The 12,770-nt window shown below is 41.8% G+C and overlaps 1 protein-coding gene across 6 annotated transcripts in view; it reads right to left on the minus strand.

The window, feature by feature from the left end:
- Positions 1–11,528, minus strand: part of TEDC2 (tubulin epsilon and delta complex 2) — a 96,236-nt gene extending 84,708 nt beyond the window's left edge. For 2 of the 6 annotated variants that reach the window (XM_073636626.1, XM_073636623.1), the window contains exons 1-3: positions 11,433–11,524; positions 8,174–8,240; positions 5,010–5,079 (exon numbers count right to left, since the gene is read on the minus strand). In XM_073636626.1, the coding sequence (XP_073492727.1) occupies positions 5,010–5,035 (26 nt within the window). In that variant the 5' untranslated portion in view covers positions 5,036–5,079; positions 8,174–8,240; positions 11,433–11,524. Of the gene's footprint in view, positions 1–5,009; positions 5,080–8,155; positions 8,241–11,432 lie in introns of all 6 variants that reach the window. The other 4 variants (XM_073636625.1, XM_073636622.1, XM_073636624.1 and 1 more) reach the window with 2 other exon arrangements.
- Between the last annotated feature and the right edge of the window lie 1,242 nt (positions 11,529–12,770).

The following is a 12,770-nucleotide window of genomic DNA, read 5'->3' on the forward strand; positions in this document are numbered from 1 at the left end:
ACTTCTCCACAACTTTATCCCTGACTGGTCTGGTGTGTTCCTTGGACTTCCTGATGCTGTTTGTTCACCAAGGTTCTCTAACAAATCTCTGAGGGCTTCACAGAACAGCTGTATTTATACTGAGATTAAATTACACACAGGTAGACTCTATTTACTAATTAGGTGACTTTTTTTTTTTTTTTAAAATCAAAAAGAGTTTTATCGAAAGAACAATAGATGAACATAAGCAGTACAGTTTACAAAATCTTGTACATATTAAGACTTACACCTTCAAAACTTTGGTATGTAGCAACAAATAATTTCTACTCAGTACAGCATCACACTTCTTGCATCGGACAAAAAGAAACCATTTGAAAAGAGGCCTTCTATGAGGACTGGATATCCTGGGTGCCATACACCCTACAGTGCCTATCACCTCCCCTCTACAGAAGTAGTCGGTCCATAATTAGATCAACCGGAGCCAGTCCAGGAACGTCTAGCCATTGCGCCCAGATTTTGTTGAATTTTTTTCACACTCCCCTTGTTGATAAATGTATTTTTCCAGCCTAATGCCCTGTACACACGGTCGGACATTGATCGGACATTCCGACAACAAAATCTGTGGATTTTTTCAGATGGATGTTGGCTCAAACTTGTCTTGCATACACACGGTCACACAAAGTTGTCGGAAAATCCGATCATTCTAAATGTGGTGACGTAGAAAACACGTACGTCGGGACTAAACGGGGCAGTGGCCAATAGCTTTCGTCTCTTAATTTACTCTGAGCATGCGTGGCACTTTGTGCGTCGGATTTGTGTACACACGATCGGAATTTCCGACAACGGATTTTGTTGTCGGAAAATTTTATAGCAAGCTCTCAAACTTTGTGTGTCAGAAATTCCGATGGAAAATGTGTGATGGAGATGGTGCCCACACACGGTCAGAATTTCAGACAACAAGGTCCTATCACACATTTTCCATCGGAAAATCCGACCGTGTGTACAGGGCATTATAGTGTCACCCATTTGAGTCAGCCATTCCTTTACCATGGGGGGGGGGGTTCTACTGATTTCCAGTGTCTCATGATCAATTTTCTAGCCTGGAAGAGAGCCCTAGCTATCGCTAGTCTAGATGGTTCCTCCTCAGGGATATAGTCTATAATTCCCAGCAAGCACAGTTTAATGGTTTCCAACACCTCCTTCCAGTAGATATGCAATTTAGGGCACCTCCATAGCATGTGGATCAAGTCACCGTGGTCCCTCATACACCTTGTACAGGAAGGATCATCTCACACACCCATTCTCACCAGTCTAGCTGGCATGCTAAAGATTGCCCAAAGCAACACAGCCATCATTTCCATTAAAATCTGTATTCAGAATTCCCAGACTAGGAGTGGAGGATACTTTAAATGTTAAATTTTAAATGTTCAGGTCTAGAAAGTTGAATTGCTCATTTGTTTTCTTTTTAGTCAAGAAGCCCTAAGAGAGTAGTAGGCTCTTGAAACATGTCGGTTGGAACTAGGAAAACAGGTAATGTTGCATAGCATGTCAAGCTTCCCTGTGCATGGAAGATATGCTTGAGTGGGCAGTAAGCAGCACCTGCCCAGTGCAGCTTCTGGTTCTTCTAAGGGGGCAGGTGACACACTGAGGCTGTGAGATTAGGGGGGACACTGCTATCCCCCATAACAAGCATGGAATATGCTGTAAAGGACTGCAGTGATTATTTTAATTGACCAAACTTTGAAATGACTGCACTGTGAATTTCAGGAACATTATCCACAGGTTGCCATCTATACAGCAATGCCTTGCTAAGTGATTCATGCTCAACCTAGCCTAAGACATTGCTACATTCCATTGCCAAAGAGTTTTCTCTTATTGATTGAATTCTATCGAAATGTTTGAACCATCATGGTTAGGTTGGGTAGCCACACATAAGATGTTAATTTTGCCCAAGACACTATATTACTTCCGCACAGTACCTATTCAAGTTCCTAAGGTCTTTTTACGCACCATTGATGGATTGCTTAAGAAGTATATAAGGAAGGGTAATAAAGCCAGGATTCGCTTTTCTGTCTTATTCATACATAAATCGTAAGGTGGGGTAGGTTTACCAATGCTCATTAAATAAGATTACTTGATCAGATTAAGGCCTGTTTTTTTTTTTACCTCAGAACAAGCATTGGGTTAATATTGAGAAGGCCATGACGCCTAACCACAACTTGCAGTCATTATACACCAAATGGATCTACAAACACATTCAAATACCATTATTACCTTCTATCTCCATTTTCATGGAGGCCTGGGGGTTCATGGTTAACCACCCTAATCCTCAACACCCCAGCAAGCAGATGGGAATTCTATTAAGAGCTTAGGAACATCTGCTCCAATCAGTTACTGTTACCCCATGGATCCAAATGGGCCTTACGTCCTTTTAAGATCTTAGACAGTGGGGGAAGTATACTTATACTTACCTATGGATATGGGCCTTCCATCAAAAACACCCTCTTACAGTTATTACGGTCGATGCACAAATGTGGCAATATTTACAACAGCCAGGACCAAACAGAGGTGGTCTCTCATGGTTTTAGAAGTATCTCCAATATTCTGCCCCTTCTATTAAATCAGCTCATATGGTGAGCTGGGAAAAAGACTTTAGTAAAACTTTCTCTGATAAGGAATGGCAACACACATTGGTCAACAAGATTAGTGTGACCCATTGGGACAATGCCCTTAAGATTCTATACAGAGGACACTTAACGCTGTATAGATCTCAAATTTATTCCGATGCCTCCCCCTTATGTTGGCGGCAATGCGGCTAGACTGGGAATTTAATGCATATATTGTAGGTCCCTCCGTAGATTTTGAAGTACAGTGTTCTCCCTCATATCCCAAACTACGGGTGTTCTTGTTTCCCGTCTCCTCATTTAGCATTATTGGACCAAACGATAGACCAGTTCCCTGTACAATATAGAACCCTAATTTTGCATCTTCTTATAGCTGCAAGATTAACTAACTAATGCATGGAACACTAGGCACGCACCTAACCTCACTGAGGCGATTTGTAGAGTTAATACCTATTACTTATATGAAAATTTCTTAGCCCTTAATAGTCATGGTCTTAAATCCTTTTATTAATCTAAATAGGCTCATTGGGATTCCCTTACAAGGTATTTGATTTATGACAATTCCAACGACAATAATTACAGTCTGCTTATTGCTTGTGTTTAGTGAATTACTGGTGCAAGTTATGTCTTTTTCTTGAATGATACATATTTACATAGTACTCTAGTTCTTACCATGAAACACTAGCATGATATGCGTTATTATCAGTCTATCCAAGTATTTGGTCGTGTCACAACGCCTCGGAGTGTACTATATTGAGCGCAACTTTTGTTATGAGGAAATTGTAGGTAAACACTGTGCTAGTGGTACTGTTCATATTTACATGTGTCTTAGTATTATTGAGGCTTTGACTCCTCTAAAAATGTTGCATTTTCTTAAAGTTTAATAAAAAAAAAAATATATATATTTGAAAGAACGTTTTTATTAATGCATAATCTTATAAAATATTTGCATGGTTGTATTTAATCCATAAAGATGATCCGCACAACCGCTGTTGCTCTAAAATCTTGCTTTTTATTAAGGAAACCACATTGTACTGTACGCAGATCCAATCAGTTGACGCGTTTCAGCCTACATGGCTTCAGTCATAACTACAATAAAACGTTGAAATATATAGTGGCTATAGTATGAAAGGCTCCACCTAACTAAAAACCCAGCAGTGATTAAAAACCACCAAAAGAAAGCTCTATTTGTGTGAAGAAAATGATTAAATATTTCATTTGGGTACAGCGTTGCATGCATGAAAAATGGCCTGAGCAGGAAGGGGGTGAAAGTGCCCGGTATTGAAGCAGTTAAAGACTAGATCTCAGGGGTTAAACATGATGGGATCTGGATCTGCATGTACATTAGGTTGCCTCTCTTCCCGGTTTCCTCCTCTTTGCATACAATTAGAGCATGCTTTTGTCCATTATCTCCTTACCTCTCCCTTTACTACACAACCATTTAATCCTAATGTTTTTTGTATACTGTCTTTCTATGATGTCTGTTTGTGAAGTATAGTTGCGTTTACATCGGCTCCTTTGCTATTGCATCAGCAGTTTTAGTTTTTTGCAATTATATCCACCAATTAGTAGGTGGAGCCTTTGATACTTTAGCCACTATATATTTCAAAGTTTCATGTTTTATTGTAGTTATGATTAAAGCCGCGTAGGGTGAAACGCGTCAACTGATTGTATCTGCGTACTGTACACTGGTTTCTAAAATAAAAGTAAGATTTTAGAGCAATATCAGTTGTGTGGATCATCTTGGATTATTACTCTCAGATGGATGACTGTGGATCAGGCACCTGTGAGCTCTGCTGATAGTGGACTATATGGGTAGCAGCAATGATATCTTTGTTTGCATGGCTGTATTTACCACTCCCTGACTGGATGGGTGGGAGCACTGCTATCCCGGGTGGATGTCATATGGTATCCTCTCAGTCGCATGCCTTGTGCACGCCCTAGCGGCCGCGCAGTGGTGTAATCTGTGACCCGCTGTAACCAAACACAGCAGAAGACAGTTCAATGTACCAGGCCGCTGTGTGCAGCCCTAGTGCCATGTGGTCGCTATGAGCAGTTGTATACAATAACTCGGTCATTCATAGCCATTGTGTACAATTGTGATCAGTCACAGTGATCACATGGCTCAGGGCCAATAACGGACCCATACCATGTGATAGCTGTGGCCAATCACAGCTACCAAAAAAGTACACAAATGGCACATGAATGGATGACATTCACAAAGTAAAAATTATTGCTATTATTACTATCGTGTACTGACACTATATGGCATTTTGTTTGTTATAATAAATGTTTTATTCTAAGGACATTTATATTGCTGTGGCTGTTAAAATAAAATAAAGAATACAAATATAAAAAAAAATAAATCTACTACCTGCTTTGCATTACAAACTGTTGTATTCTTACCTGTGTGAGGAGCTTGAGGACAACATTATGAAATTCCCTGGTCTGAGTATGAAATGTTCATATGTACCACCTAAAGACAAAGTTTAAGAGGTTCATAATATTAGAGAACCTGTGACAGTTGGGCCTATGCAAACAATTAAACATTCAAAATTAAAATATAATATGCAGGCATGTTTATGAACAAATAAAAATGTACCTCCCTATTACTTATGTGGGCCTGATCCTGTAACCTCTTGGGAGATGTGATATAAGTATCGAAGGAGACTGCAGGACCAGGGGCACGTCATTCTGGTTTACCAGAATGGAAGCTGGGAGCAGGGCATTTGACCCAGATCACCCCAATAAGTAAGCCTGTAAATTAAAAAGGAGGAACAGGGTGTTAAAGGGAATTTGCCAGAATGGTGCTTGCCTGGCACAGCCAGGTCTTCCATGCAATGATATTGGCAGCCAATAAAATCAAGAGTTGTACAGCGCTGGGTGCCTGCCTGTGTTCTCAAAGAAGTGCTAATGTAGGTAGAGGCACATCCTACTTGAAGATGCCAAAGGGATGCGCTTTGTTTCCAAAGTCACATCTGGAGGGTTTTGTAGCTCAAAGCTCTAAAACACTCAACATCCAAAATGCTTTTGAACTGTGCCTGTTCACACCTGAACATAGTGTTACTTAAAGCTTTCATCTCTAAAAATGTACATAAAAACAGCCAAAAACATGTTTCCCCCCCAACAACAAGTTTTCCATTGGCTAATAATAATAATAAAAAAAAACACACACACACTCAAAATACCTGTACAAAAAATAAAATTAAAAAAAGGCCCGTAAAAATTACCAAAGATGGTCAGCTGGAGTATGCTTGCAGCCTTAGGTAATGGCATGTTCCAGCACTAAATGGGAACCAACAACAAAGAACATCCACCTTTACAGATTATTTTAAAAGGATGGTTTAGTCTCTTCATTTTTTTTTTTTATACGTCTTTGATAAAAATGTTATCAGTGTTAATTTTTTAAATATATTTTGCTTCTATGTATAGTTTGCAAGTGGTGGCAGCTATATCTGCTTTTCACCTACTGCCATAGTGTCATAACACAAGTCTATGAATTTGCTGACCCACTGAAAACCATGCACTCCCTCTGTGGCTGATATCTTATCTTAGCAGCTGCCAAGTAGGGGGACTGAATAAACCCGAACTAAAAAGAGAGCTCCCTCTAGTGGTAAATCTACTAATCTTTAACCACTTGACCTCCGGAAGGTTTTATCCCTTCATGACCAGGGCATTTTTTGCTATTCAGCGCTGTGCTACTTTAACTAGCAATTGTGCCGTCATGCAACACTGTACACAAATGAAATGTTCAGCATTTTTTTTCACACAAATAGAGTTTTCTTATGGTGGTATTTGATCACCACTGGGTTTTTAATTTTTTGCGATATAAACACAAAAAAAAAAAAAGCCGAACATTTTGAAAAAAAGTTCTGTTATAAAACCTATCCAATAAAAAAAAAGTTAAAAAAAAAAAAAAAAAATCGAATTTCTTCATAAATGTAGGCCAAAATGTTTACTGCTACGTTTCTTTGGTAAAAAAAAAAAATACCAATAGGTGTATATTAATTGGTTTGTGCGAAAGTTATAGTATCTACAAACTATGGTATATAAAGTGGAATTTACTTAGCTATGACACTATACTAGTAATGGCAGTGATCAGCAACTTATAGTGGGACTGTGATAGTGTACCGTGCAATCTGGTCTTCGCTGCCACTGGCTGGGAGGTACACTGACATAATTAGTGTCACTAATACAGTGATCAGTGCTAATGCTGTACGCTGTCGCTGTACTAAGGACACTGTCTGGGAAGGGGTTAACATCTAGGGGCAAAGGTTTAACTGTGTGCCTAATAATATGTCATGTGTATTGCTTTCACCTAACTATATGGCTGTTTTTTTTCTCCCTGCTTTGTAGGGAGAAGAAACAGCCAGATCGCTGTTCACAGTACACAGAGTTCTGTGCCGATCATCTGACTTCAGCCAAAATCGTTGGCTGAAATCAGCTGCCAAACTGGTGCCGTGTCCAATCACAGCACGGGATGGCAGTGGGTGTGGCATACAGGCATGTCGCCCAGCCTGCAGATGCCTCCCTACTGCAGTACAACTACTGTGGGCAGACGCAAAGTAATTAATACAACAAAAGGAAGGGCAAGCATGTACAGATTAGGCTGGAGGAAACTTCAGAGCTGCCAAACATTAAAAAAAAAAAATGTCCTCAGGGTTCACTGTAGTCCTGGGCTGGTATTAGAAGCTTCTTACATGCCCTATTATATCATACAACCACAGAAGAGAGTGCTCTCAATAGAGCTGTACGATTAATCATTATCACAATTTTTTTCCCCCCTTGCGATCTTGACAAAGAAGAGAATTCTCTCTGCTCTGCTGAAGCCGACAGCCGTCAAAAGAAAGGAAAAAAAAACAAAAAAAAAAAAAAAAAAAACAGGCAGTCTGCCAAGAATCACAACATTCTTTAGCAGCGGAAGTATAAACATTGTAACAATTTGTCCTTTAGATCAAAAGAATACACTTTGGTGTGTAAATGAGGGAAGTTTAACCACTTAAACGCTAAACCTTTTTCTGACATTTTTTAAAATCATTTTTTTTTTTTACTAGAAAATTACTTAGAACCCCAAACATTATATATATTTATACACACACACACACACACACATTTATCTATATATATCTCTACATATATATATATATTTTTTTTAAGTAGAGACCCTAGAGAAAAAAAATGGTGGTTTGCGCAGCAGTCGTTCAAATGCAGTTTTGGGGGAAAAGAATTACACTTTAATGAATTAAAAAAAAAAAAAACTAACCAGTAAAGTTAGCCCAATTTTTTTTTTGTATAGTGTGAAAGATTTTACGCCGCGAGAATTGTGAGAGAATCGTAATCTTTTTATTCTGAGCAAAAAAATCGTGATTCTCATTTTGGCCAGAATCGTGCAGCTCTATCTCTCAATTATCACATTTTTATGAGCATACAATTTGCTTGCCGCTCTTCAATACCTATTAACTAAAAAGCCCACAGAGCTGCAATAGAAAACAAAACAGCAATGTAAAATCCAGATAAAAGGGATTTGATTTTTCAAGTATCCAGCGACAAACCTTCTATGGATCACATACCGCCAGGATCCCTTCATATGTCTTCAGGGATGGTCAGATTTAGTAGAAAAGCAGATCAGTTTGTTCCCTATATAGAAAACAGGATTATTAGATTGGAAGCTCTCTGGAACAGGGCCTTCCTAACACTCTTGTAGTGAGTTGTATTGTAATTGTACTATCTTCCTTTATATTGTAAAGTGCTGTGCAAACTGTTGGCGCTATATTTAGTGAATCCTGTGTAACCGTAATAATGACTTTAACATTTTAACTCTCTTGTGCTTGTTATTGCTTAAAGTGGAACTAAACCCTCCTACCCTTTACAGCCAAGGAAGCTGCCATCTTGGAAAACTACAAGATCCGGCAGCCTTTGCGGCGCTCGGCTTCATCATTGATGTTTCCTGTTAGCGTGTAAATGCTTGGTCATATGATGTAAGGCCAAACAGCTTACACATAGAGCCTGCAAGAACCCTGCATAGCACCCATGATCTGCTGATCTGCAATGCTTTCCAGGCTCCCAAAAAAAAAAAAAAAATAATGTACATTTTTTTTACCTGCAAAAAGATGTGCATTTATTATTATATTTAAAAAGGTGAACTCATCCTTTAACCACTTCAATACCAGGCATTCCCCCCCTCCCCCCGCCACTTTTCAGCGCTGTCGCGCTGACAATTGCGCGGCCATGCAACACTCTACTCAAACCAAATTTTTATAATTTTGTTCCCACAAATAGAGCTTTCTTTTGGTGGTATACAATCACCTCTGAGGTTTTTATTTTTTGCTAAACAAATAAAAAAAGACTGAAAAAAAAAAAAATTAAATTTCTGTTTCCGATTTAACATTTTGTAAGTTTTCTCCTTCACTGATGGGCACTGATGAGGTGACACCAATGAGCGATAATCAGAGCAAACCCCCCCTGTCAGGAGAGCAGCGGATCAGCTCTCCTCTACTCGTGTGTGTCAGACGCGAGTGAGGAAATGTTTACACCACGATCAGCTGTGATTGAACACAACTGATCACGAGGTAAAGAGTCTCCGTCAGAGACTCTTTACGGAGAACGGTGTTGTGGTGTGTCAGACTAACACACAGCACAACCGATCACCACGCGCACCCGCGGGCTGTTATCCTGAAAGACGTCATATGACATCCAGTCAGGATAACAGAACCACCACCCAGCTGTCATTTTGCTATAGGCCGGGCTGGAAGTGGTTAAACCACTGCCCGCCCACAGCACATCATATGACGTCCTGGGCTATTAGTGGGGATATCTGAATGAAGCTTCAAGCATCATTCAGATATCATTCACTTTCACGGGCGATTCCCTACAATGTAAAAACAATCATAGTGGCTTCTACTGGCTCGCCCGCGGCAGAATTTCACCATAGAGAATACCATAGGCCAGATGGTCCCTGGCAGTCTCTATGAATGACCTTCGGAGGCTGGGTGCGACGTTATTATCGCACATCCAGCCCTGGCAATTGTAAACACTGCCGTGTACTCGGCTGGAAGGCTGGGATGGTTTATTTTTCTTTTTTTTTTTTTGGTTCTGTCTTTCCAGGCTAGAGGAGAGATGTGGGGTCTTATAAACTAGGAGTTGACCAATATTCACATTTTTCAATTTATTAGTATCGGTCAGAAGTGTACCAATATTGGTCAGCCCTACTTCCTGTCCCTGCGCAGCGCTCACTGCAGTCTCTGTCAGTGGTGCGGCAGGCAGCAGAGATATTACATCATTGCTCACTGCCCGCCTCGCATCACCGCTGCTCTGCCCCTACAGCAGGGCCCAGGAAGGCTGATCTTGACAGAGCTGCAGCCGTGGGTGAGCAGAGAAATAGTTATGTCATCTTTTATCACCCTCCCGCATGTGCACGCCGCTGGGCTGGGGAGAGGCTGCCAGAAGTAGTGCAAGTAGTGACAAGCTGCATATGGGTGGCAAGTGACGGTGATGTACAGAATTTCGGCACCTGATATGGGCTATCGGCCTGAAAGGCGGTCAAAAAAAAAAATCGGTATCGGCTCTGAAAAAATAATATCGGTCGATCCCTATTATAGACCCCAGACCTCTCTGTAAAGAGGACCTGTCATGCCCTATTCCTATTACATCCCTTGTAATAGGAATGAAAGTGATCAGAATTTTTTTTTTTTTTTTAAGGGAAAGTGGAAAAAAAAATTAAATAAATTAAAATAAACAATAAAAAAAAAAAAAAAAAAAAAAAAAAAATTAAAGAGGGTCCCCATCTCTGCACGCAGAAGCAAACGCATACATAGGTTGCATCCGCATATGTAAATGACGTTCAAACCTCACATGTGACATATGGCCTCAAACTTTAAAGTGAGAGCAACACTTCTAGCCCAAGAAATTCTCTTTAACTCTAAATGGGTAAACTGTAAAAAGAAAAAACTTAAAGCGTCGCTTTAGATTTTAAAGTTCCAAAGTTTAGCAGCCTTCCACGAGCGTGCGCAATTTTAAAGCATGACATGCTAGGCATCTATTTACTCGGTGTAACAGCATCTTTCACATTATACAAAAAAAATTGGGCTAACTTTACTGTTTTGTTCTTTTTTAATTCATAAAAGTGTTTTTTTTTTTCCATAAAAAAAAATGCTTTAGAAAAATTGCAGCGCAAATACCGTGTGACATAAATTGCAATGACCGCAATTTTATTCCCTAAAGTCTCTGCTAAAAGAACATGTATAAATGTTTGAGGGTTCCGAGTAATTTGCAAGAACGAAAATTATAATTTTTACATGTAGGAGAGGAATGCTGGAATTTGCCCGCCATCAGTGGCGGCTGATGCGCAATGTTTTGGGGGGGGGCGCAGCAAAGAAACCCTCCGCCCCGAGCCCACCCTTTTTGAAGCCAATTAGCGCCTCTGGTTCTAATCATGTGCTTCAAAAAAAAAAAACCCACATAGAAATCTACGCGTCCGGCGCCCTGCATTTGAATTAGGGGCCGGGCTCATGGATTCGGGGGGCGGCACCCGTGTGCCCCTAATGGATGGCCCACCACTGCCCGGTATGGAATTGGTTAAAAAGGCGACCTTATCCTTTAAGATAAGAAGTAACCCCTTTAATGTTACCACTGTGCACCTGAAAAGGGGGTGCATATGCACAGCTGTGAGCCTTGCCTTAGTGTATGAAGCCTCAGGCCTATACAAAGCACATGCAGCTTACTGAGCTTCGTTCCTCTCCACATGTATGGTGTGATCAGAGTCCCCCCGTACTAGGGCTACACACGGGACCAATAGGGAAGTCCTATGGAGAGAAGAGTTCGGTGTATTACCCGGTACACGTGTCTGGACGTGCAGTGGCCGGGAACTCAGCGATCAGCCCGGGAGAAGAGGAAGCAGGAAATAAGCGAGATCCCACCCTAGTGATTGTTACTAAGAGGAAGACGCCGAACCCCCCTCAGCCAATCAGAGGATGCAGCGCAAAGCAGAGACGTGACAGCTGACCAATCATCATCCTCTTCATACTATAAACTGCACAGGCGGGATTGCTTATTCTTTCTGCAGCGTGTTAGAGGCTGCTGCTGCTGCTGCTGCTGCTGCTGCTGCTGCTGCTGCTGCTGCTGCTGCTGCTGCTGCTGCTGCTGCTGCTGCTGCTGCTGCTGCTGCTGCTGCTGCTGCTGCTGCTGCTGCTGCTGCTGCTGCTGCTGCTGCTGCTGCTGCTGCTGCTGCTGCGCCTGCAGGGATGGATCTGGCATATCCTACCTACCGGGATGTCTGATCACCTCACCCCGGGTGCAGCTGATGACATCACCGACACATGCACATCATCGCAGCTCTGGCCAATTACAGATCGCGCCAACCCAGGAGAAAGACCAACCAAGGGGGGGGGTAGATGTCAGTGGTGACAGGGGCGCCGCTGGAAGTTTTTTTTTCCAAGGTATTTCATAATGTGCTAGTATGTCATTCATACTGGCATAATATGCAATTGCCTTACAGGTGTTTTTTTTTTAACCAGCTGCAGTTTACTCCAGCTTTAACCTCTCGCCGACCGCCCCAAGTGCATTTAATGCTGGGCGGCGGCTCCTCTGCGCAGAATCACGTACAGGTATGTGATTCTGCATTTCTGGGTTTGCGGCGTGCCGCCTGGCAACACACTCCCGCTGTGATTGGACACAGCAGGAGCCACTCAGCAGGTTCGGCAGACCGATGTCTGCAGGTGTTCTGCTGAAAACTCCCAACTCACCAAAATCTCCAACCACATCACTTCTGGTGACTCTCTAGCAGCAATAATTGGAGATTTCGACGAGTTGGCTGTTTTCACAGAACACCGGGTAAGGAAGAAAAAAGTTGTTGTTGGTTAGTTCCGGGCAGACTTACAATCTCCACTCGTATCACGTACAGTAGTGTATACGCTGCCGGTGTTCTGTGAAAACAGCCAACTCATCTAAATCCTCAAATACTGATGCTGGAAACTCCCACGCCAGAATCCATACCATACCCTTATCCGAGCATGCAGCCCAGCAGGTCAGGAAGCACGTTGTTGAAGGGGACAAGGGCCTCTTCCCAACAACCCTGGGCAGTCGTTGTAGGGGGTTCTGTGGGCAGGGGGCTTATCAGAACCTGGAAGACCCTTTAACAAGGGGACCCTCCTCTTGCCCTGCCCCTGCCCT

This window comes from Aquarana catesbeiana, linkage group LG06 (assembly GCF_042186555.1).
Source record: "Aquarana catesbeiana isolate 2022-GZ linkage group LG06, ASM4218655v1, whole genome shotgun sequence".
NCBI classification, from domain to species: domain Eukaryota; kingdom Metazoa; phylum Chordata; class Amphibia; order Anura; family Ranidae; genus Aquarana; species Aquarana catesbeiana.